Below are 26,728 nucleotides of genomic sequence, written 5' to 3' on the forward strand. Positions count from 1 at the left end.
GCAATTAAAATAATTTTCTACACCAAAACTAATAAACATGACGTCAAATAGAAGGAACAGTTTTAAACACTGCAGTCCCATGACGACTAGAATAAAGTTTCTCAACAAAAACTAAATCTGCTGGTGGATTCCATTAAAGTCCTAATAAATTATCATAAAATGTGATACTAAAGGTTTGTGGTGCTAAAAATCTCAAAGTAAAGATATCAAGTTGAACATCTGGATGGAGGCGGATGGAGTGACTCCATGGATTTTATGGATGCTGGTTAAAGACCTGCTCTTCAAGTTGTCTTCCTTCTGGTCGCTGTAAAAAGTCACTCCATCCTTGCCGACTTCAACACTCTTCATGACAAGTTCTTCTACCTCCGACGTGGTGGAACCTCGGGAAACCCGTCGAGACTCGGATTTTCAAAAAACTCGTCAGACGGGGGAAGGTGTGGTGGGCGGTGGAGGAGTAGAGGGGGGAGGGGGGAGGGGGAGGCCACCACCCACCTCCCCGCCTACTCTCCGCCCTGACTCCACCTTGGCTCCACCCATGTGGTCACTTTATTAGGAACAGAAACTACGATGTCAAAGGGACGACGAAATTATTTCTTTTTATCTGATCTGTAGCTCAGTGAGTTAAGGATTTGCCTATGGAGCTGCAGGTTGCTGGTTCAAGAGAGGACCCTTCTTAGATTTTTTTGAAAAATTTAGACAAGGACAAAGAAACAAAAATGTCAGTAGTGGGTCTTGAACCTACTACCTTTTACTTGGTAGTCTCTCTTCTTACCCCCTAAGCTACTTGCTCAGATATTAAATCTTCTTTTTTTGCGCATTTATCATCGATTTTTTGTCGTTTTCGAGTTTTTTTTAACTCCAGTCTTGACTCGACCGTTTTTCCCTAGGGGGTTGGACTTCAGCCTTTGTGCAGGAGGGTTGAACCCTCAGTTCGAAGACTTTCCAAAGCCTCGAGACCTCCCCAGTCCTCAGGACCTGAGCTTTCACACAGTCTGAGGGATGACATTTTCTAAGTCCCACAGTAGATCTCTGTTAGTGTGAACTTTGAGACAGTCCAAGGACTGATATCTTCTAAGTTCCTGAGTAGATCTCTATTAGTCTGAACCTTTCGACAGTCTGAGGGCTGAAGTTTTCAAAGTTCCCCAGTACTTCTGTGTTAGTTTGAACTTTCTGGTTAACAGAAGCCTTAAAACTTGAGACCATGAGTCTTGATTTCACATTTAGACCATCCATCTGAATTCTTCTCAGACCTTCACCTGTGGGTTCTTTAGAAATCTTGAACAAACTTTGATTCTCTTCATTGAACAGTAAAGTTTGTGGAGATCAGAAGGTAACATTAGTTTGATCAATGCCTTCAGCTACTAGTAGACTTTATCTGGAAAGCAGTTTTCTGAAATGAGTTCTTAGTAAATCTGTTCACAGTCAAACCAAGAACATAGGAGGAAATGTTTGAAGAAACAACTTCAGACCAGAAAACACTTTAAGACCTTTATCTGTTTTTGATCGTTTTATTGTCTCTTCTGTTTAATTTGATCCTCTAAAGCCTAACTGGTGTCTTTTCAAATGTTTTGTCTTTAGTTTGATTCTTCTTAAATGTTTAGTTTTGCTCTTTTCTCACCTTTTATTCTTTTTTAATGTCCAATTTGATTTTGAAATATTTTGTCTTTTTAAGGTTTGTTGTTTTTTCAAACGTTTTATCAGCTTGTTTGAAAAATTTCCTCTTCTTTTCCAATGTTCAATTTTTATATTAAATCATTTTGAAGGTTTTGCTTTTTAAATGTTTTACCACTTTCTAATGTTTAATTTTCTTTTTAAATGCTTCATTGTATTTTCTGTTTAATTCTTATTTAAAGTTTTATTGTTTTTAAGATTTAATTTGTCTAAAAAATGTTTAATTTCATAATTACATGTTTTGTATCTTGTTTAATTATCTAATTAAATATTTTGTCTGTTTAATATAATTGAATTGTATTTAATGTTAAATTTTCTTTTTAAAAGTTTTATTGTAATAAATGCTTTTCCTTTTGATTTAATTGCATTTTTAAATGTAGTTTTTTTATTTATCTTTTCTGTGAAGATTTTAACTCAACCTTAAAAATGAAACATCCTTAAATCAATGAAAATACTTCTGCTGTCACAATCATGAGTTACTCAATTATTCACTTTATCAACCCAACTTTATTTGTTTAGCACCTTTCACACAGATGACAAAACTAAACAAGCAAAGAAAAGAAACTATGCTCAAACTATGATTAAAACTCAACATTGAAAAAAAAAAGATTTAACATGGTAATAAAATGTATTGTATCCAGGGGATGGAGGGAGTTTATTGAAGTCTTCTTGGGCTCACACGGTAAGTCATTTAAAATAGAAACTTGATATTCAGTCTAAGGAAACTGGAAACTGCAGAGTGACAGAAGAACCAACAATATCTCCTGTTTTCTCCTTTGAGTTGACTCTTCTGGTGCTTTCAGACCAAAGAACTAGAGACTCTTTACAACCTGCTCAAACTCTTGATACAGGACCTCACCACACAGTTCAAGAAGATTTCCTTCTCATTTCTACTCTGAAGCTCACCTTCTCCAGCTCAAACTGCTGACAAATGTTTCTGCTGCTCTAAAGTCTGGTCTCCAGAACTTCTTAAAAACTCAGTCTCTTCTGCTGCAGGTTGTTTTGTAGAACTGTTACAGAAAACCTCACTAAACCACATGGAGGGACCTCAAGATAGTCGTCCAAATGAAACCATACAAAAACCAAACTAGCACAACCCAAACGCTAAAGTCTCCTGTAGCCTACCAGAGAACCTCTTTAAACAGAGAATCAGGACAGGAACTCTTACCTTCTGAACAACCAACGTTGGTTCACAAACATGAACACAGAATGTGTCTGACCAAAAACCTCTAAAGACTCACTACAGCCAAGATAAAGACACAACTGTCACCTTTTGGCTTGCTCTGGGGGGTCAGGCATATGGGTTCTGTAAAGCATCTTGAGACAATTTGACTGTAATTGATGCTATATAAATAAAATTGAACTGCATTGAACTCAGCTGCACCAAATCCACTAATCACTGCACACATTAGGACCATGTGCTAACTGTGGCTGAAGAACCACATTTACCAAGACAACTATCCAGTACAAAACCCTAAAACACACCAAGAAACACATTAAAGAGGATTTTACTGCTGGAAGCTGAAAGCCAACACCTAAAGAACAAACTAAAGCAACGGCACCAAACCCGGTTCAGTGAAAAGAAGCAGAGGAAATGTTTGACTGCAGACATAAAGCAGGAAGACACTGAGCTGCTCAGGTGTTCCTGATAACACCAAGCAGCCACCTGGACAGCCAATAGGAATACAGCTTACTAGAAGTCCAGAGGGCTGGCTTAGGGGCCGTTTACACGAGGACGCTTGCAGGTGAAAACGGCAAAATATTTCAACAAAACACCCTACCGTTTATACGAGGACGGCGTTTTGGGGGCTTGAAAACGCAAAAATTTGAAACCGGCCTCCAGAGTGGAAAAGTAGAAAACGCTCCGTCGTTACGTTTCCGTCTAAACAGCAAAACTTTGCCGAGATCAGACCACGTCGCGTACGCGATTACGTCACATACGCGATTACGTCACATACGTGCTTTGGTTTGCCGGCCGGTACAAGGACGTAAACAAAGATGTGTGATTATTTCCATCCTTCCTGCCTTCAAGCAACTCTGGCAGCTCTATGTACACTACAGGAGTCGTACCAACAAACGTACAGAATCTGTACAGATTCCATTCATGAACATTTACCGCGGCGGAGATCCGAAAAGGGAGATAGTAAGCATGCGCGTAGACATGGCAGAGTTTTATCACAGCGCCACCCAGCTGCCTGGCATGCATATCCAATCGAATTCCACACACTATAGAGTCACCGTATATACGCAGATTTCCTTCAAAACCGCTCGTCTAAACGTGAAATGACGAGACGCCACTTTTGCGTTTTCGGTTCGGATGGTCCTCGTGTAAACGGCCCTTTAGTGAATTAAATTTAGTTTAAAGTTGAAGCAGAAAGTTACAAAAGAAAGTTGAAAACCACCTTCTGATACCTGAAATCTCTGAATTTTCACACAAAGAACACCTGAACATGTCAAACTGGTTCCATAGTAGATCCTTCATTATAAAAATGTCATAGTATGGTGTGTTGCTCAAAAAACATTACGATCCGGCTGTCTGGGGTCACAGAGGAGTGAACAGGACAAACGCTGGTTTCCAGGGGGTTAGGCGGCTATTTATTTGAAAGAGTAAATTTACAACAACACAACATGTGAGCAGAAAAATCACAAAGTCTGTCTTTAGTACAGCTGAAAATATTAGTTTTTGTCTTTTTTATTGACCAAACTTTTCAGGAAGTAGATGAAGAATAACTAAAGCTCTCATGTAGAAGTCCAGCTTCTTTTGGACTCTTGTGGAGAGTTTAATCTTAGAGTTTGTAAAGCTGTTGAGTTTTTAGAGTCACATGGATTGTTTTGACATTTAATAACTGAGTCCTGAAATAAAATTATAGTTGTGGATTTCTGTCATTTAGTCTGGACTAAACAAATAACAGCAGCATAAATCTCAAATGTCATTATGAGAAGTCTGGATTGAGGTTTCTCACTTGATAATGATCAAAACTTGAACTTTAGGTTGGTTAAAGGAATATTCCACCTTAAATCTTTGAATGTTGACCTAAAAGGTTGGTTTCAGGAAGTATTCCACCTACAAGGTCCTCACACATCCACCTTAAAGGAACATTCCATCAAAAATCCTTGGACATGCACCTAAAATGTTGGTTTAACTGAGTACTCCATCCAAAACCCTCAAAGAGACCTGAGGGGCTGGTTAAAAGGAATATTCCACCTAAAAACTCAAATATAGACCCGAAAGAGTGTCTTAGAAAAAATCCTTCAATGTGGACCAAAAAAGTTAGTCTGGAGGAATATTCCACCTCAAATGTAGACCTGAGAAGTTGGTTTGGAAGAATATACCATCCTAAACATCCTTAAATGTAGACCTAAAAATGGTTTGGAAGAAAATTCCACCTAAAATTGACTACTGTAGACCTTGGAGGTTGGTCTGATGGTATATTCCACCCAACATCCTTGAACAGAAACTTAAAAAGTTCGTTCAAAGGAATATTCCACCTAAAATCCTTCAATGTAGACCAAAAATCTTGGTGTAAAGGAGTATTCCACCTTAAATGTAGACCTAAAGGATGGATTGGAGTAATATTCTACTCTAAAATCTTCCAATGTAGACCTAAAAGGTTTATCGGATGGTATATTCTACCCAACGTCCTGGAACATTTACCTAAAAGGTTGGTTTAATGGTATATTCCCAGAAGAACCCTTGAACATTGGGCTTAATGGTATATTCCACCCAAAATACTTGTACATATACCAAGAAGTCAGTGTAAAAGAAACGTAGACCTAAAAGGATTGATTAAAGGAACATTTAAACTATTATTTTCATTATTTAATAACCTGTTATCAGTCAGTGCCCTGGCAAACTTGTTTTCATCAGTTTTTTTTTAGTGGAAGTCAAAAATAAAGGAGCTCTTGGTTTTTTATCGGCGTTACTGAGTCAAAAGCTGCTGTTTCAACACAGACATGTTCACATGCATCCAGTGGTGTAGTGGTCCCTGGAGAAGTGGGTATACTCTTAATTTTCACCTTTTTTTAAAAATTAGTCCAGAAAAACGCCCTGTTTTAGAAACAGTGACATAGAAGACTACTCTATTCAATTTATTCAGTCATTTCTACTTGCCCACTATTATAAAATTATCATGACTTGATTAGGAGCAGTTTGTAGTTATTACTGGTCACACAAGCAAACTGGATTAATGTAACATGTATTTATCATGAGGCAAACATGGTGTTTCAGTTACTTTTGAACATTTATTTAAATAAAATACTTCAAATATGAAGTTGACAGTGCATCCTTGTTCATATTTCATCATGAATAAAACCTCAATATTGTTTTAGGTCGAATCTTAAACTACCTGTCCCCATTCTTGTGTTTTTACTTACTTTAAAATCAACTACCAGCCTAGAGGTTTTCCCACATTATCCCAATCTAGCTAGCTTCAGACTTACGTTAGAATAACGTTAGCCTTTCAAAACGTTAGTCAGACTTGGCCCGACACTCAGTTTAACCCGTTGCGCTTCAGTTACGCTTCAGTGTCCCGCCCGCGGTACACTTTGAGATCTGCATAAGCAATTTGCTAAATGTCTGAAACTGCAAATGCGATTATACAAACACTATACGCCGACGGAAAGCTTAGATTCTCATGAATCCGCCGGTATAAACTACTTTCAGATGTGATTACCACAGCAGGTAATATAAACACATTTGTCCAACAAAAAACGAATATCCATCCATCCGTTCTCTATACACGGCTTCAACGTACACAGCGCGACTGACATTTCCGGGTTCATTATTACACACAGATGAAAATATTCCACAAAAAACGGCCATAATCCAACCTTGGACATCCAGACGAAACAAGCCAGTAAACTATTTTGTCCAAAACATGTCTTGAAGACGGTATATAATCCACGAATAGGTCGTTTTCGAGGAAATGCACCTCGCGATGCGCGTCCAATATTCCCTGTATTTCTCGTCATATTTTTATTTACAAATAGAATATTAGCGATTTTTTTGTACTGAAAATGGCTGGAATTGACTGCAGCTTTAACCACTGGCGACAAAATATCCTCTCCTTGAAATGTGCAGTCGTGTTGCCAGTAGTTTAAAACAATGATTCATTTGGAAACCACCTTAAAACTTACCTGAGAATTATATCGTCCATGAAAGTAGGTTCGCTTGATACGTGCCACTCACTTGAAAGGTGTTTATTCTGACTTTCTCGCATTTCCGCGCATCTTTCAAGCAGATTTGTCAATCAACTGGAGTGCCACAGAGGTGTTAGCAAAATTTCCCTCTGTATGACCCGCCCTACTCTGCCTCTGATTGGCTCATCCCTAAAGTTAACCAATCGAATCAGTGAAGGTAGCATGTACCAGCCAATTACAGGCAGAGGAGGGTTGTTCATGGCTTCATCATCCTTAAGGAAAAGAGGGCTACCTGGCACACAGATATTACTGAATGATGCGCACCAGGGAGCATTAGAAGTGGGTATACGTAATGCTAACTGAAAAATAAGTGGGTATACGCCGTATACCGCCGTATACCCTGGACTACACCAGTGCATGCATCCACAAACCTCTCATCACTCAAACACCCACAGTCAGGCGACCGGCTGGGCCGAAGCTTGGTGGCATCCTCAGACCCACGAGTCTGGGAGTCGGTGAACTTGTTGGTGCAGTTTGAAGGCCTCCATGTGGTCCAGTAGAAGTCCACGTAGTCAGTGTTGTCTTTGAACCGCAGCGACTGGCCGCCATCAGGTGGACCGGCTCGTTCTTGTAAGACTCCTCCTGTAGCCTTGACGGGACCACAGGAACATTCAGTAGCTGTTGGAGTTCTTCCTGTCAGGCTCCTGGTAGAACGGCTCTGAAGTATCTTGTACTCGTCTTATCTGGAACAATCTAACAGCCTAAACTGTTAACTAGACCCTCCAGAAAAACGTGGACAAAAATCATTGATTATGCGAATAAATATGCGGGGTTTTTATGCCATTTTATGCGGGGAAATTGCGAAAAGTTGCAAAGTATGCGAATAGTTGTGAAATATGCAAAAATATGCGCAATTCACCTGCCGTCTGGCCGCGGAGGGATGTGTCCTCTAATCAGACACTGGGGCTGAATCCCAAACCGCCCCCTACACACTATCCCTACACACTACCCCTCCGTTTGCGCGTTCCCGCGGAGGGTCCTCCATATTAAGTGCTGTCCCAAACCGCGTAGTGCGGAGTGGGAGTGGACTGTTCAGCCCTTAAATAGCGAGTCTGCATCGATGCTCACTCTAGACAACTTTTTCAGGAAGTGCAACGTCGAAATGGAGGAGGAAACAACATATCGATGTAAGTTCCACATGCGTCCATTATTTCTCCCACGCCTTTTTCACACTGACAGAACATCACAAAAAGAGTGGTGAAGAAAGATAAAACAAAAGAAACAAATCTTCTTCTCTGCTGACGTTTGATTTAATTGTGCACCCCCTGACACCTTAAAATTTGAACACAACTGACAGAATTCATTTATTCATTAATTTGTTGGATTTGAAATGCCAGATAATAGGATTGGAAAACATGTGGGATGACTTCAAATTATTTGATGCAGAATGTAGCCCCTACATCATTGCCTGCAACCTGTGCCACAGCGCGACAGCCATGCACAGTAGGCGTCTTTGTGTTACCATGGCGATGACGTCTTCCGTTTTCCGGTTTGGCGACGGTGTCCCATTCCTGACGATCGTATTTATACCCTCCCCCTTCAAGTAAATTACCCTCCACAGCTGCGAGTGTGACTTCTTTTGGAGTGACACTCGGTAGTGTAGGGGGAGTGTGTAGGGGGCGGTTTGGGATTCAGCCTGGGACTGTTGCGGGGTTACTGGACTGACACCCTGTGCTTTGGGAGGGGGAGAAGCTCACAGCAGCACCTGCTGCTCGTTGAAAACAGTAACTGCAGAATGATCCGAGTTTTCCTGTCAGTCTCCAAAACGGCAGAAAAAGTCGCTAGATTTGTGGCTAGTCGCTTTTGACAAAAAAAGTCGCTAGGACGCTTTGGGAAGTTGCTAGATTTAGCAAGAAAGTCGCTAAGTTGGCAACACTGGCGCCGCGCTCCGCATCAGCTCGTGCTTCTAGTGTGTGTGTGAATGCGGGAACTGATGACGTCAGGCCGGGCGTCACATAAAAACTCACTCACAACTCCATTTATATTGGTTATAGTTTTCTCATTTAATGCGGAAATTGTGAAATCAAGCGGGACCCGCATATTTCTCTTTTTTTCGTGGAAATGTGAGATTCTTGCGGGAATTATGCGCTGTTTTGTGGGGATTATGCGGCCTTTTGGGAAATAATTGACCCCCGCATAATCAGCTGCATTTTGGTGATTAATGTGGGAATTCATGCGATCGCATAATTGCGTTTTTCTGGAGGGTCTAGAGTGGTGTAAAGAAGCAAACACACAGACATAGATTAGGACTCAAACTTCCCGGCTCATCTTGGAAGAGGACGTGTATCATTGACAAAGATGCAGCAACTCAGTTTTATTGAGTTTCATTATTTTCATAAAAATTTACACTTTTACTGTTTCTTTATAGATGACTCACTGTGACCCAATGAACACTTATTATTCACCCTACTTGTGTTTGTATCTAAATAAATAATAAATATCTGCTTGTATCCCTGCTTTCATGCTATTAGCATATGTAAATTGTGTGTATGTCTTAGTATTTTAAATTATTTTTGTCATATCTAATGATTCAGTTCAATGTACCTGTTTCTTGTAAATGGCAATAAACTCTATTCTATCTCCAAGTTATATGTATATAACTGCCTATATCTGTAGAGAGAGAGAGATAAATATAAATTTTTGATTACCTTTACAATTAAATTTTTTGATCTATAAACATATTTTCTATACATGTATATTTTTTTATCTTCCTCCTTTTTGTTCATGTAGCTTTATATCTAATTATTTACAATGTAAATTTTACATTTATATATGTAATAGCATTATTCTATGATACATTTGTTAGAATTATAGCCACAGACTGCACATCAAATGTCTGAGTTATAAATATGGAAGCAATCACTTCCAAAGAATGATTGTATTAGTGTATTAGTGTATGACGTGATAATGTGTGTCTGTACCGGCTGAAAATGTCCTGGAAAAGTCCTGGAAAATAATTTTAGGGAAGGACTGGGAACCCTGACAAAATATGGAAACGGGAAAACCACTCGTCTGGCTGTGAACGAAACTTTCTATGTTGAATGAATGTTGTTTTTTATGCACAGGGTGGTATTGATCTTCTGATCCAGCTTTTGTAAAGACAAAGTTTCATAGTACAGTATTTCTCTATACGTGTTGCTGCAATTTATGGAACAGTTTCATATTTAAAGAATGCTTTAATCGTCTCTTACAATACATTTTCGTGTTTGACAGAAAACATCAAAATAAGACATGATCCAGAAAGAGCAAAAACACATTAAATTTTTCAAACAAACGTGGATGGTTTTTAGGTGACTCTAACGTAAAGCTTTGTAACTACTAAGCTTGAGGCAGTAAAATCTTTCAAAACACACACTTTGCTTCTCATGGCCGATAATGATCATTTGTTTGAAAAATAATTTTTTGTACTGCATATAATATCACTTTCTAATTGTTGTTCCATTTTTAAATTATGCAAAACACAGACTTGGCACGTTCTCGCTGTCACGGCCATCAGTGTCACAGATGAGGGAGAGGAAATAGAAATAACTAAGTGATGAAGGCTTATCATTTCATAACAAGCAGTTATACAATCTAGTTCTGCCTCAGTAGACTCAATGAGAGGCATTAACTGACTGGCTGTCATCTAATGTAATTAAAATCATCATATTCCAGTCATTGCTACTCACAGAAAAGGCATGGCTGTCCGACATGTAAATCTGAAATATTTAAATTGTCTTTGTCGATAGAAATCTTCTTTATAGACTAGCAAAAATATCTTCTTATGATCAGTGATAGCAGCTATGAAACATTCAGACGTGGAGCCGCATTTCAAGTCACTGTAAAAAAATTAGAAATTTTGGAAATCAACAGCAACATGTAACATCCAAAACAAACAAAAAAGTCACATAAGCAAAATATGTAAAATGCAAAGCAGAAATGATATTGGCTGAGTATTTACAGGAACAGCAGGTGCATTAGGTAGTTTACAGTGTACTGCAACAATAGCAGACCTAAACAGTGAGACGTGACAAGATTAAGGCGTCGATTAAGACCGTGATCATCAACAGAGTGACACTGTGAATACATTGAACATGGAGGTGAACAGTTTTAAAGCGAACTGAAGCATTCGTGGAATTTGATCCGACTGCACTGATTCAGTTTCTGTCCTTAAAAACCTCAAAGTTGTACAAAACACAGGATAAAATGTCAGGACCATCGTGACCGAACCATCAGCACTGACTCACCGACTGAAAACCGCAGCACAGTTTGAAAGAAAGATCCAGAACACATATGGCTTTTCTTATAATCTTATAGAAGGAGGAACTGTTTGAACAAAAATACTTTAGTTAGCAGGTGTAAAGATGACAAAAGAATAAGGCACCTTTTAAAGAGCTCTCTGTGCCTTTGGTTAATACGGTAATGTGAGTCCTCTGGGTTAATGCACACTTACCGTACACAGAGAGCTACACATCCTTCTACATGACCTCCACTAACATAAATATGACGAAAACACAGAATTTCACCATGAAAAGTAGTTTATGGATACTGACAGCCACTAACCACTCTTTTAAGTTTTCCTAATTTGCCAAATAATATCTCATTTTTTGCGGCGGTCTCCAGCGCAGTTACACTCATCAGCTTTTGCTTAACCCTCTGAACCCTAAAACCCACGGAAAGGTTTGAAAGGCTTGTTCTTTTAAAAAAAACTAAATTACACCAGAGCCAGAAGCTTGAAAATAGAAGGATCAGTGAATTTTGAACTTTCCCGTCGTTGAACTTCTCATTCTGTTTCATCAGAATGCCTTAACTTTGTAATATTTCGTCAAAATCACTTAATGTGCACTACCATTTAAAGTTCGCGGTCGCCCAGGCAAATGTCATGTTTTCCATAAAGTCTCATACTTTTATTCATGTGCTAACATAATTGCACAAGGGTTTTCTACTCATCAATGAGCCTTTCAGCACCATTAGCTAACACAATGTAGCATTAGAACACAGGAGTGATGGTTGCTGGAAATGTTCCTCTGCATCCCTATGGAGATATTCCAATGAAAACATAAGAAGCACTAAAAGAGCGCAGTACTCCACCAAGGCTGCTCAGTCATTGTATAATTTCTGATGGAGAAGTCCCCATAAGTCCCAATAAGTCCACAGTCAGTTTTTAGTAGAGTCGCAATCATGTCATCATCAGCAGGCAGCTGATGTAGTGTTCACTTGTTGTCATAGTTACAGTGACGCCGTGCTGCTATCTCACAATGATACAGAAATCTTTAACAAATATGTGGATCCAGACTATATGCCGCATCACTGCCAAAATCTAATGAGGTGGTCCTTGTGTCATTTCTGACCTTCCCTGAAAATTTCATTCCAAATCTGTTAGTCCAGTTTTGAATAAGTTTGCACATAGATGGAAGGACAAACATACGCCAATTGTCACATAACTCCGCTGCGTTCCTTGGCGAAGTAATCAGCCGTTTCCAGCTAGAATAGTCTTTTACCACATGAACAATGTCTCGACTGTATTTCTGATTCATTTAATTTTGTCTTCACTGAAAAAACTTTGTTTCTTTCAAAAACAAGGACATTTCTAAGTGACTCCAACCTTTTGAACAGTGGTGTACTTATCTCACTTAAAGATACACCATTCGAAATCCTGTAAAAAAAACAAACACCTTCAGGTCATTGGCACATTTGAGAAACTGCACCCAGCAGTCAGCTGAAAATAATTAAACGTAACTTGTGTTTTAGTTTTAATTTACTATAACTGTGTTTATTTATTTGTGGTACTCATTGAGTGTATTCACTGTATTATTTTATTTGTAAAATTGTATCTGTATTCTGTATAATTTATTTTACTGCAAATCCTGACCAGGGACAAAGACTGCAAATCAGCTGAAGCTAGACGTCCTATATACATTCACATTTTCCCATTGTGGCAATGTTGTATGTATCGTCCCTGTTAAATAAACATTAAATAAAAAAATAAAAAATAAATAAAAATAATTTAGGGACTGTCAACTGGACTGCAGGCCATGTTTACACTGAGCAACGATGTGCTATATAAAATATCTGTAGCATTTTTTCTACTATTGGGCACTTATGAAATAATTTCTACTTTTTTAAAAAAAATTTTTGCAAAATCATTTAAGACATTCAACTTTCATTTGTTTCTTTTTTATGATTTATGGTATGATAACTTTGTTAAACTGAACAAAAGACATTTTAAAGTTCGGTCTGCTTCTATCCATAGAGGTGCAAGGTTTTATACTGCAGTAAAAAATGAGCAAAAACGTAACCAGAGCAAAAAAAAAAAAGGTTCAGAGACTGTTTGGGGTTCAGAGGGTTAAATACCTTACTTTGAAAAATGACTATCCTTTTCATTCCCAATAACAGCTGATAAATCATTAATTTCTCATAGATGTTATTTGACGTACAATGTATAACAAAATCTACCATGCACCCCTTCTAGATGACCACCAGAGGGCAGCCAACTCATACAAACCCCACCATCTCATGGACTTCACTGTCTACGTCAGTGAATCCCAAAAAAATGGACAATCATGTGCATGTAGAGAGTTGTGGATGCAGGATTTGAGTGCCGCTGCTGATTAGTTTAAGGAGCAGACGCCGGCTCTGCAGCTTTTACAAGCTGGATCTAAACCTGGATCTGCTGCGCCGTCACACATCTATCAGGCCACCAAGGTCGATTTGTTCTCCAAACACTCAGCAGACTTGCTTCACATACAAAGCCCCTGCTGCTCAGATGCTCTCATGTAGGATTCATTTCGACTCTGTTTATGGGTGCAAACGTCTACAGTTAGTGTCACAAAGCTATGAATGTAACTTAACAGCTCCGGTACAGTGCAATTCTGCTCCTCCATTTGCTCTGACGAAGATCTCCGTTGTCCACACCGGCTGCTTTCACAGTGCACAGAGGATGGTGATATGAAAAATTAAAACAGCAGGGTATTGGGCAGCTACATGACCTTAAAATCCAGCAATCACCACAAAGACAGCCCTTCTTTGATGTCACCTCTGTATATATAAGGGGCTGGACATTTAGAGTTTCTGTGCTGGCTGGCACTGAAGCTTCGTTCTTAGATAACTGACTCTCTTAAATGTTTCCAACAAGTACTTTCTTTGTAGAGCTGAACGGGACTGCTAAGAATTTGGTCCCAGAGATAAGTCAAAATGTCTCCTAGTCGGTTCACAGATAATAAGAATGAATAATTCCTGCTGAGCACCTTCGCAAGTTCTGAAAACAGTTTGAAGATGTGCACTCACATCCAGTGAGAAGCACGAGTAGATGACTCTAGATACTTATTTCTCAGTGTCTCTAGCTGTTGTCACTTGTCATTGTCCATTTTCTTTTACAGCAATATACAGAAATTGAATAAAACCATTTGCTCAAAGAAAATGAAGAGATTTTTAACTGTGAAAAGCAAACCAAGCAAAAAGGAGCTCAAAATGAAGATGTCTGATTGGCTAAAGTGCAGGTTTCTGGTGTGGTACACTGTTAAGTACAGATTGTCAGGTGAGCCATGAGGTCTGCACAGTCTCATAGAGGCGCTATAAGGAATACTTCACGGGGCCATGAAGCGGCGACAGAGTCGACAGGGCCCTCAAATGACAACCTGCCCTCCACTGGCAGAACACCACCTCCAGCTGCAACCACACAAGAAACGAAGCTGTGATTTGTGATGGAAACAGCGCCTCAGTGTTCATTAGTCGGCGGTGTCGGCTCTCACAGTCCCCGATTGGCCGATTTTTCGTGTCCCGGGACGCCAGAGCGCTGTCCAATCACAGCTGAAAAGGCTAATAGTTCCACCAGCAGGGGTGCGTTCACTGCCCCACCCTGCTCCGAGCGATGGGTGAGAGGAGGAGGAGAAGGGGATTCGGTCAGGAAGGAGGGGGAGGACGCAGGCTCTTGCACTTCATCTCATCCAAGTTCTTCCAGTACTTGTAGTTCTCCGACAGGTGCTCCATCAGACCAGGCAGGCTGGCAAAGGCTGTGAGGAGACACAGAAGCTGAGGTGAGTAGAAGAAACGACAGACGCTAGGACACAGATGTAGATCGTTTTGTGGCTTTAAAGGACAGAAGCACATTTTTTTCATCTCTATGTGTAAAAAACAATACGACTTAATACAACCTTATGCACACTTACACTAATTTATGCAAATTATAAGCGAGGGGGGCAAAATCCACCAAAGTTTATACTCACTGTGGACTAATTTCTCACAAAAATCCTGCACCTCTATGGAAACAGCACAACCAGGGCTAGAGGTAGATAGAACCTCGAACATTTCTTTTGTGCAGTATGACACAGTTACAGTGCCATCAATCATTAAACCAAAAAAAGTTGCTTTAGTCTTTTTTAATCTTTTTTTTCATGCTTTCCATGAAAACTCACACTTTTATTCATGTGCTACAACTGCACAAGGGTTTTGTAGTCATCAATTAGCCTTTCAACACCATTAGCTAACACAATGTAGCATTAGAACACAGGAGTGATGGTTGCTGGAAATGTTCCTCTGTACTCCTATGGAGATATTTCATTCAAAATCAGCTGTTTCCAGCTAGAACAGTCATTAACCACATTAACAATGTCTAGACTGGATTTCTGACTAATTTAATGTGATCTTCATTGAAAAAATCTGTTTTTCTTTCAAAAGTAAGGACTTTTCTAAGTGACCCCAAACTTTTAAACAGTAGTGTGCAAGTCTACAGATGCTGCCAAATGGTAAGTTTACATACAACAGATATTTTACTAGGTAATATTAAATTTAACTCGTTTCGATATTTGACACCCATTTGCTCGGTGTAAACACAGCCTGCGGTTCAGCCAAATCATTTCAGGATTTCTGACTGCTGGTCACAGCCGAGTCACTAACTGCTTCATGATTGTGCTGAGGAGTACTGTATGTTTTGTTTTAATTATATTTTTACTTTTGCATCATTACTCCGCCAAGGAACATGGCACAGTTATGTGACGATCGGTATACATTTGTGTTTCTGTGCGCAACATTACTGAAAAACAGATTTGGATTAAATTTTCAGTGAAGGTCAGAAATGACACAAGGACCAAATAATTAGATTTTGGCAGTGATACAGCTTATAGTCTGGATCCACAGACTTCCTAAAGTTTTCTGTATCATTGAGAGGTAGTGGCATGGCGTCACTGTAACTATGACAAGTAAACGCAACGTCAGCTGCCTGCTGACGATCACATGATTGAGATCCTACAACAAATCGACCACTGCAGACTTATCTGGACTTATCCGTCAGAAATTACACAAGGAAACATGTAGAATAAAGTGATTTTTAGCTTTGATTGGATTTTTTCATTGATGAGTTGAACATGTGATGGTTATTTATGTTTTTACAGTGTCTTACTCCAAGAAATGGTTTCATTTTGGCCATTTTTGAATATTCCCTTCAGGGGTGCACATTGGTTTAGTGGTTAGCGCTGTCGCCTTTTAGCTAGAAGATCTCTGGTTTGTGTCCCGGCCTGGACCTGGGATCTTTCTGCATGGAGTTTGCATGTTCTCCCTGTACATGCGTGGGTTTTCTCCGGGTTCACCGGCTTCCTCCCACAGTCCAAAAACATGCTGAGGTTAATTGGTGACTCTAAATCATACATAGGTGTGAATGTGAGTGTGATTGTTTGTCTGTGTAACTTATGTATTTACGCGTGTATATGCGTTACATTGTTTATTTATTTCTATCTAGAGTTCAGAATTGCATGACTCCTCTGACGAAGAGTATGTCCCAGACGCCCCAACATCTTCCTCCAGAGGTCAGGCATCTAAACGAAGCCGTCAGGCGGGCTATGGAGGCCGTGGTCGGGGAGCGACGCGAGCACCCCGAGCCAAAAAACGTCCTGCAGTCTCTTGGTCTGACAAGCCGTGGGATTGGTAACTTTTCTGGAAGTTGCTGAGCCCTGATGCTCTCTCCTCCAGAAGCAAAACAAATGTGTGCGCGGTTGCGTAGTGCGTAGCTCGCCCACCTCTGCATGGGCGTGCTTGCTGTGCGCGTAACCGTTGATTGACAGCATGACAAAGCTGAAGCTCGAACTTGATTGGTCGGCAGCGACCGGCGCTTTTTGGAATAACATGGGGGTCTATGAGAGGAAGGCGGAGCTCAGGAATAAATTTTCATATCGCGTCATACTAACTTTATATTATAGTATCGAACTAGACTAACACATTTAAGCTTTGTTAAAAAATGATACATAAATTGAAAACAAACGGAAACTCCGGACAGCAGCTTTAAGAGACTGTAACAGGGAGGGTTCCCAGTCTAAAAGAGGTTTAAATTACAGTTTCAAATGTACAAATAAATTCAAGGATATAAGGTTCTAATGAGGTGTATGGTTCTTATTTCTAACCTCTCTGAAGACATGATTATGGGAAGCAAACTGACATCTTGAGGCTGCAGGAAGATTTTAACTGGAAGAAATACCGGCATTATGTAAGATTCAAATTGGTGACATCAGAGCAGTGCTACAAATAGACCCATCATCCGCAAAAGTTGGAAAAAATGTGAAAACATTTCTTGTTTTTTTACAGTCATTATTTAATGTCAGTCTTTTCCCACTGAAGAATTAAACGGGGAAAAAACGCTGAAAAAAAAATCAGGCTTCAGAAGTCCGAGTCAAATCAAGTGGACATCTTCCAGAGTTTAGTTAGTATCAAATCCCCTCCTTGTCTTACTGTTCCCCATTCTGTGGTTAAAAAAACACCACTGTCTGGGCAAACAAAACATGGCTGTCAAAATATGGTGCTGTTACTATAAATAATTTCCAAAACACAGTCCAGTTTACAGTGATAATAAAGAATCTTCAGCCTGGAGGAGAAGTTACCTAACAAACACCAAAATAGTTGCTGCTAAATTTTCTCTTTTCTTCAGATCAGCTATTTTAAGCTCTTTAATTTATTCTCAAAAGACCATAACGTGACAAAAGTTAACCAAAACTGAAAAGGAAAAGAAATCAGCATGTACAACATTTTCCCAAGTGTCCACAGGAATTACAAACACTGGAAGACATGCTGGCTCCACATACTGTGGATATTTTACCTCTTCTGTTTGTAATTTGTTTCCATACTTGTCTCCTCTCTGCTTTGTGTAAACACAGCCTGCAGTTCAGCTGAAAAGTCCCTGAACTTTTGCCATGTGACTGTTGGTTGCAGCTGAGTCATGAATGGTTTCTTGGTTGCAATGAGGAATGCATAATATTTTCTTTCTTACAGAATCAGTGTGGAGCAAATGGCTTATGGAGTATTTTAACAAGAAAAGCACTGGGGGGACCGCAGTACTCCTCCAAGGCTGCTTAGTCGTTGTATTATTTCTGACAGCTGAAATCTTGGAAAAAATAGTGGCAGAAATCAGGCACTATGTGGCCATTTAATGTGCGTGTGTTATGCATGTGCACGTTATGTGTGGATACCGAATTGCCTGACCTAAATATGTAGGCAGGAATTGATGAGACCCAGAAACACCCCCACAATATAATCAATTGTTCCTTATATCCTTTCCAACAAATAAGTCCCGATAAGTCAGGTCGATTTGTAGTAGGATCGCAATCATGCGATCATCAGCAGGCAGCTGACGTAGTGTTCACTTGTAGTCAGTAACAGTGACGCCGTGCTGCTATCTAGCAATGATACATAAACCTTTAACAAATCCATGTATCCAGACTATGAGTCACATCACTGCCAAAATCTAATCACTTGGTCCTTGTGCCATTTCTGATCTTCCCTGAAACTTTCATCCAAATCCGTAATTCCGTTTTTGAGTAATGTTGCTAACAGAAAGGCAGACAGACAAACAGACACATGTACGCTAGGTGTCACTTGACCCAGCCGTCCTTTGGCGGAGTAAAAAGACATGTAGATTGATTTCATGCTTGGATTTGGTTTTTTTTCCTCCTGAAAGCACAGCGCACCACAAATGAGTAATTCAAGATCTGCTCAAAAACTGAATTGATCCCTCAGAATTAAACACAAACACCTCAGTTGAAATGTAAACTTTCTAGACACCTGTTATCCTGTTATCATTCCACACGAGCTGCTCACCTCGACGATGTGTGTATGAGGGTGTGTTCAGTTCCTGTTCAGTGGTGAGTGTTATGTACACTCTGCAATGTTGCTCCCACATTCAGAGGCCTGCTGGGGTTGAAGGTCTCTCTGCCTTTCTTTCTCACACTCACAGCTCTGGGTGTGCAGTGTGCGTTCCCAGCGTACGACCTGCTTTCTTGTTTACGTCCTCATTTCCGGTTCGACTCGTACTACATTCTTTGGAACTAGCAATGACCCCCGCCGTGACCCGGCTGTGACCCTGGTGAACTGAAAGCGGCTGCATGTGTGTTTTTGTGTTCAAGTGGAGTCCTGCTTGACCGCTCGTCCTTCCCCCAAACTGAGTGATCGTAAACCCCCCCCATCCCCGCTACTCTTTTCCCAACTTCCCCTCCCCTGACGCCTCTAGCAATTTCTCCCTGTCCCACCGGCATTTGGAATCTTTCCGTGACATCAGAGCCATATTGACAGTAAACAACTTCCCTCTCGGGAAGACTATGCTGAGAGGGAATTCAGTGGGAATGGGTGGCTCGTATAAGCACCACACTATCCATTCCCGGTTTTCACGACTCCTCCTCTTCATCCCTTTGCTGTAATTTCCTATCCTGAGATCTGCCAAGAATAATGCAGAAGGCAGTAATGGAGGGTGGGAGTGAAGATGTGACTATGAGGTTTTGATTTAGACTAATGTTTGGACTGAACTGCCTCTTGATTCATTCATTCTATTTGAATTGTTGAATAAACGGGAAATGTGGGCAGCGATTCAAAGCTCTGCACCTGGGATGCTTCTGTTTCTGTTGGGAATGACAATCATGACCAATTTTAACTAATATGTTGAATAAAACCCTATTTTAAATCTCCTGCCACATAAGAGTCATAAAGGGAGAGCACCATTCGTGATAGGACGTTTAAAGTGGAAATATTGAAAACAACTCTTAATAATTCGCACCATTGCAAATCAATAATCAAAAAACTCAACACAAATTGAACACAATGGACACTAGTCCTCTGCTAGTGCTTCTGTTTTCGTCAACAGACACATGATATAAAACCAAACATAGCTCTATTACAAAACACTGGCATGAACAAACACTGTCCTTGTTGGCCTGAGCTTGTTTTGAGCACATCAGCTGTGGGTGGAGGCCATTAAGCTTCGCTGAAGTCTTTGTCATGATGCCCCCTGCTTATCCCAGAAACATTTTCTGACATGAGTGAAGAGAATACAGGTCTTCTCTGTCTTTTGAAGCTTGTGAAGCAACAGTAGACTGTGAACAGCTTGGATGCAGAAATGCACTTTTTTCTTAATAAATTGTGCAGCTATTCCTTTGTCAAGAATATACACTACGTTTCAAAAGTCTGGGAAAACCCAGACAATTTCATGTTTTCCATGAAAACTCACACTTTTATTCATGTGCTAACAAAACTGCACAAGGGTTTTCTACTCATCAATCAGCCTTTCAACACCATTAGCTAACACGATGTAGCATTAGAACACAGGAGTGATGGTTGCTGGAAATGTTCCTCTGTACCCCTATGGAGATATTCCATTAAAAATCATCTGTTCCCAGCTAGAATAGTCATTAAGCACATTAACAATGTCTAGACTGTATTTCTGATTCATTTAATGTGGTCTTCATTGAAAAAATGCTTTTCTTTCAAATAAAAGAACATTTCTAAGTGACCCCATACTCTTGAACCGTAGTGTACATTGAATGTATTTGAATACCTTGAATGTACTCGAAGTGTTTATTACCTCGAAAAATGGTATAAGATTTGGACTCAACATTGACTACAAAAACTGAAAAAACTTGGAATCAGCATATACAACATTTCTCCATGTGTCCACAGATGCTACCAATACTGGTAGCTCTACATACCATAGCTAGGATTTACAGTTTTAATTTGTTTGTGGTTGTATAATTTCTGATGGATAAGTCGTGGTAAGTCCGCAGCGGTGGATTTGTACTAGGATCGCAATCATGTGATCGTCAGCAGGCAGCTGATGTGGTGTTCACTTGTCATAGTTACAGTGACGCCGTGATGCTATTTCGCATTGATACGGAAATCTTCAACAAATCCGTGGATCCAGACTATAAGCTGTATCACTGCCAAAATGTAATCTGATGGTCTTTGTGTCATTTTTGACCTTTGTTGAAATTTTAAATCCGTTAGTCTGTTTTTGAGTAATGTTACAGACAGACAGACAGACAGACGCCGATCGTCACATAACTTCCTTGGTGGTGTAATAAATCATGTGATTTTAAAGAAATATCCAACTGTTTTTATCTTATGTTTTGACAGTTTTCCTGATTGAACTGCATCTTACACGATTGTCAGAGAGTAAACAAAAAAAGATGATTCCCTCAGTTTTTACTGTTTCTAGCTTTGATAAATGTTGTAGTTTTGACAATCAAAAAAAAAAAAGCCTTTCACACTCGCCCAAGGGTTTTAGGGTTCACAGGCATGAAGTATTTTCTTCTTCACTCCACCATTGCTCTTCTCTCTGTCCTCAGCCTTTCTGCTGTCTAACCCCAGTCAGCTTTATCCAACTGGCCAAATGGTATGAATGCATGGCTCACATAGCCACTGGGTAGATCAAATGTTTGCATGCTGATTGTGAATTCTTAGCACGTGTAAATACGTTTATTTGTCTTATTCGTTGTGCTTCAAGCAGTCTTTTGCGGTGCGCCTATTGTTCATATGGTGATGAAAATACAACTTACTGGTCACTACACCTCCCACTAAAATTAAGACATTCAGACACATTGCAGCAGAAAATGTTGCTCTTACCATCCCAGGCGTCAAACATATCAGTGATGAAGTAGTCTATGAAGGAGATCTGAGACTTGGGCACGCTGCAGGTGTTCCTGTCAAACACTGGCATCACCACTGGCAGCCCCTGCCTCTTCTCCTCATCCGTCTGCAGGGAAAGGCACAGAGAGAACAATGAAGTGACAGTAAGGGAGATGATTAGTGCAGCGTGGAAGGTGAGAGGTTATGGACAAAATAAATTATGCCAAGTGAGACAATGAAAGCGGTTGGTAACGAATGGCTGCCTCCCTTCACAGATCCGGTGCTGTTGTTGGCTTTGCTCTATTCACCTTATTCAGGAAGTGAGGCAGGGCGGCGCCATTTTTGAGAGCGACTTCCGATTGACCGTCTTTGCCCTACAACAACATCGAGTCCTCTCGCTACTGTAGTTACTTTTAACTGTTCTTTTAAGCGATTTTAACATGTTTGGCATCAATTGCGCTGTCCGTAGGTGCCGCAACAACTGGGGAAAGATGAAGCTTTCTCTCTCTCAGAATTGTTTAGAGCACGGAAAGGTTAGATCTGAATGCTGCGGACCAGCTCATGGCTATATAAACATACAGCTCGCATCGGTCACTGTCAGCGCAGCTACAGCGATTCTAACAAAGTTCAGTTTCCACTAAAGACCTAGCTATGCCATCAGTGAGGTAAAAAGACACTCCCTGCTATTTTGAAACGTTGTTATGACTGCGGTTTGGTCAGAATCAGTTTTTGTTGCTCCAGGGAATTAGCATTAGCTTGTGACAGGGCTAATAACACAGTAAACTGCAGGAGCTGTTTCAGAAATGACAATACCAACCTCCGTTTGCACAGCCACATCGTATATACATGAATCAAATTAAGTTTTATTCAAATCAACATACCTTCCATAATATCGCAGCCGCGTGACTGCAGAACCGTCCCAACCCAGCGATACAGGAGCGTCTCCACCACTCCATCAGCTGTCACCAACACCCACGCCATGTGTGAGGAGGTACTAGCCTGACTCGGGCTGACATTAGCTTTAAGAAATGTATATTCCCGTTCTTGATGTAACAGAACAGCGCCGACTTTACTACTGTGCAAATATTGATAGGCTTCAGTGCTCTTATAATCCCTCATAGCCGAGCGATCAACGCCAAGAGACAACACGAAATAGTTAAAAAATATCGCCAACCATGACTTGTGGCCACTTTTTCATGTCATCCTCCCACTCTGTAATAAGTCGCGGATGAGGCAGATGAGATCCATTTCTGTTTTTTTAAAGAGGTTTTCGTTTCTTCCCGCATCACTTTCTCAGTTGTAAACACCGCCATGACCGAGTTACTGGAAGTGCTACTCAAAACAGGAAGTCCCGCCCGTTGGAAAATGGGCGGAGCTGAATAAGGTGAATTAAACTGAGCGGTATTAGTGCTGCCCCCACACCTGTGCAAAGTACTCCTCAGAGATCCGTCCGGCCCACTCGATGCACAGCTCCAGCGGTCTGCAGGGGTTTGCCACATCTGCACACTTGATCAGCATCCTCTTTATCAGCAGACGGTTCTCTGGAGAGTTGCGGATGTTGGCCTGACCCTCACAGTCGCTGTTTACGCTCTGCAGGAAAAGCACATGTCAGGAACGGTAAACATCTGCACGCACACACAAAAACAGCACGCAGTGTTCTATACATGCTGTTGGCCCGTGGGCTTAGACACGCTTTTACTGCTGCACATTGTCAGTCTGGGAACACTCTGGGTGTCTGAGAAATTGAAACAAATTCCTTGAAAGTTTTGAAATGAACCAACTGCTAAAACATCTCTAATTAGACCCTCCAGAAAAACGCGATTATGCGATTGCATGAATTCCCGCATTAATCACCAAAATGCCGCTGATTATGCGGGGGTCAATTATTTCCCAAAAGGCCACATAATCCAGACCTGCCAACCTGTACGCATTTTGCGTAGCAGTTACGCAATTTGACATCAAAATACGCTGGTGCGCTCCGCCTCATTAAACTACTCAAAAAGCTGCAGACATCTGTGAGTGCTGTTAGAAATGTGGACGTGCAATACTCATGCCTGACAACATGATGCAGCAGTGTAGTGGTGCAATTTCAACCAATCATCACAGAGTAGCGGAGAATAACGAGTCTGCCGAACCCTTTTTGGCCCGCTCTCTCCTGTCCTCTGCCTCCCTCTGCCTCTCTCCCCGTTCCCTGTGCCCCCACCCGCAGCAGCTGGCGATTAAAACGGTAAAATGGTGTGTGTCTCTGTGTGTGTGTGTGTGTGTGTGTGTGTGTGTGTGTGTGTGTGTGTGTGTGTGTGTGTGTGTGTGTGTGTGTGTGTGTGTGCACGCGTGAGTGCACGTGTGTGTCTTTTGGCAAATATGTACTGTTAATAACGTTACTTTCACATTGAAAATACGATGTCATATCGGGGAAATAAGCACCGAGTTTTTTTTCCTATCGACATGAGCGCGAGCTGTGTGTGTGTGTGTGTGTGCGTGCGTGCGTGTTTGCGCGTGCGTGTGTGAGATTAAGTGGTACGCAAAATATTTCGCCAAGGTTGGCAGGTCTGCATAATCCCCGCAAAACAGCGTATAATTCCGGCAAGAATCTCACATTTCCACGAAAAAAAAGAGAAATATGCGGGTCCCGCTTGATTTCACAATTTCTGCATAAAATGAGAAAACTATAACCAATATAAATGGAGCTGTGAGTGAGTTTTTATGTGACGCCCGGCCTGACGTCATCAGTTCGCGCATTCACACACGCACACACGAGAAGCACGACCTGATGCGGAGCGCGGCGCTCAGAGATGAAAAATCAGAATGGCGAATGCTCAGAGATCACATTTACCTACGAATATTTCAGCCAGAGACCGGGCAAAACAGTACCCAGATTTACTGCACGAAAGTGGTGGGAAACTTTTTTTGCACCGTGTGCAACATCGTTCTGGAGCAACGAAGAAAATCAGCCGTGTTGCAAGTAGTTTGCTCTACCTCAAAGTATAACTAAGCAGAAAGAATGTTTTAATTCTGAGAAATTTGTGATTGAGGAATGTTTAAGTCATGCTTAAGCTGATAATAAATGAAACATTGGCAGCACTTACTGTGATATGTCTTGCATGTAGTATGTCTGTTTATCTTTATATTGCTCTTTTTCATTCAGTGGTAGCCTAGTAACAGGATGTAGGAGAAGAATCACTTTTTTTCCCCCAGTTCTTACATATTTCGTATCTTTTAGCATATTTCACAACTATTCGTATACTTTGCAACTTTCCGCAATTTCCCCGCATAAAATGGCATAAAAACCCCGCATATTTTTTTCGCATAATCAAGGATTTTTGCCCGCGTTTTTCTGGAGGGTCTATCTAATTAACCCTCTGAATACCAGGCACTTTCTGGGTGTTTTTTGCTCACTGTGAGCTCATTTTCACCACAAAGTAAAGTACTGCACCTCTATTGAAGCAGCCAACCCATGGCTACTATATGTCTAGATGATTTGTTTTTGGTTATTATTAAAAAAGTGTGGAATAAACTGCTTTTGATTAAAAATGTTGCAGTTTTAAGCTTAGATTTGGTTAAATTTACCCCAAGTCCCATCAGAAAGTCAAAAATCTGACAATTCTTGCTGTTTTCACAGTTTCTGACAGTAATAAATGGTGTCATTCTGGTATTTTTTTTAAAAAGATAGCACGCCTTTCCAACCTTCCAGCAGGTTTTGGCATTCAGAGGGTTAAAGCATCATGCGTGAAAATAAACAGATCTAAACTGTCCCCAGAAAACATACCACTTCTTCCAGTAAGACCAATGCATTATAAGGAAAATATAGAAGAACACAAGCTTAACCTTTTACTCCCCCTTTGTCTACATTAAGGAGTTCAATGTTTAGCAAAACAAACATTTCTCCAGGACGCGCTGTGGAGATTCTTAGGGAATTCATGTTTTTTTTTTGCAAAAGTAGTGAAGAAGAAAGTGGTGAATAGTTGCTGGAGTTTGATAAATTGTTCAAGAACCATCTGAAACTTGAAAAATCTATGATTTTTTCTAGCAGTACCTTTTAAATCCACTGGTTGGTTTTAGGGGTTCAGAGGTTTCATTAGGTCTTATTAGCTGCTGTGCTGGTGTGACCTACAGTCCTTTAAGAAGCTTATGTCTAAGTTCAGTAAGGCAAATCTGATCACTTACATTCTGTCTCCATTCCTCTTGGTGAACATGAGCTATTACTGCTGCTCTAATCTCATCGTCCCTTCCACTTCCTACTCTCTCAAAATCACTTCACGCTCAGTCTCAACGTCACATCAGTGATCCTTCAGCCATGTTTCTGGAACAAACATTTGCTCTCTGCTTGATATGATCTTTCCTTATTGAACTAGGTGTTAAAAAGGTCAGCTGAACATGCAGAAACATGAGCATAGGTCAGTTTAGGCTTTCATGTGTACAGAGAACTGATTAAGAATTAAAATCTGTCCTTTTAAACATGATTCAAGGAAGATTCTGATGGAAATCAACAAACTGCCAAAACTACAGCAGTCTCAGAGCTTTATCTTTCCTCTGTCTAGGTGCAATTGTACAATTCACAATTCATTCCAAAAAGCCTTGGGAAATTATTGGAAAAATAGCAGCTTATAAAACAGTGTAGCCCTGGTGTGGCTCAGTAGCCAAGTGGTTAGGACATGTACCAGGTCAGAGAAATGCCTTCCAGCAGAAAGTCCTTGGTTTGATTCCTGGCTAGCCCAAACCTTTACTGCATGCTGTTTACCTGCTCTGCTGTCACACATTTCTATTCTGTCTGCCCATTGTTACTCTCTAATAAAGGGAATAATGGCACATGTTATCCTCTTTGCTGATACACTCTCACTTACACTTGTGCTGGTCTCTTCGATGGCAGCCATCGGCTTGTTGATGCTGTTGACAAACTTGCTGACGTGTTCAAAGTGTCTGGTCATCTCTGTGGCCAGAACCATGTCAATGATGGCCTGACGCAGGGTTCGGAACTGATTCCTGTCAGCAACCACAACAAACACCAGAG

The 26,728-nt window shown here is 40.6% G+C and overlaps 1 protein-coding gene across 2 annotated transcripts in view; it reads right to left on the minus strand.

Annotated features, from left to right (window-relative positions):
- Nucleotides 1-10,026: 10,026 nt before the first annotated feature.
- Nucleotides 10,027-26,728, minus strand: part of pde8b (phosphodiesterase 8B) — a 106,418-nt gene continuing 89,716 nt past the window's right edge. For both annotated transcript variants that reach the window (XM_051938193.1, XM_022208211.2), the window contains exons 19-22: nucleotides 26,562-26,700; nucleotides 23,143-23,310; nucleotides 21,718-21,847; nucleotides 10,027-14,861 (exon numbers count right to left, since the gene is read on the minus strand). In XM_051938193.1, the coding sequence (XP_051794153.1) occupies nucleotides 14,752-14,861; nucleotides 21,718-21,847; nucleotides 23,143-23,310; nucleotides 26,562-26,700 (547 nt within the window). In that variant the 3' untranslated portion in view covers nucleotides 10,027-14,751. The remainder of the gene's footprint in view (nucleotides 14,862-21,717; nucleotides 21,848-23,142; nucleotides 23,311-26,561; nucleotides 26,701-26,728) is intronic.

The sequence above is a fragment of the Acanthochromis polyacanthus genome, chromosome 18 (assembly GCF_021347895.1).
Source record: "Acanthochromis polyacanthus isolate Apoly-LR-REF ecotype Palm Island chromosome 18, KAUST_Apoly_ChrSc, whole genome shotgun sequence".
Taxonomy (NCBI): Eukaryota; Metazoa; Chordata; class Actinopteri; family Pomacentridae; genus Acanthochromis; species Acanthochromis polyacanthus.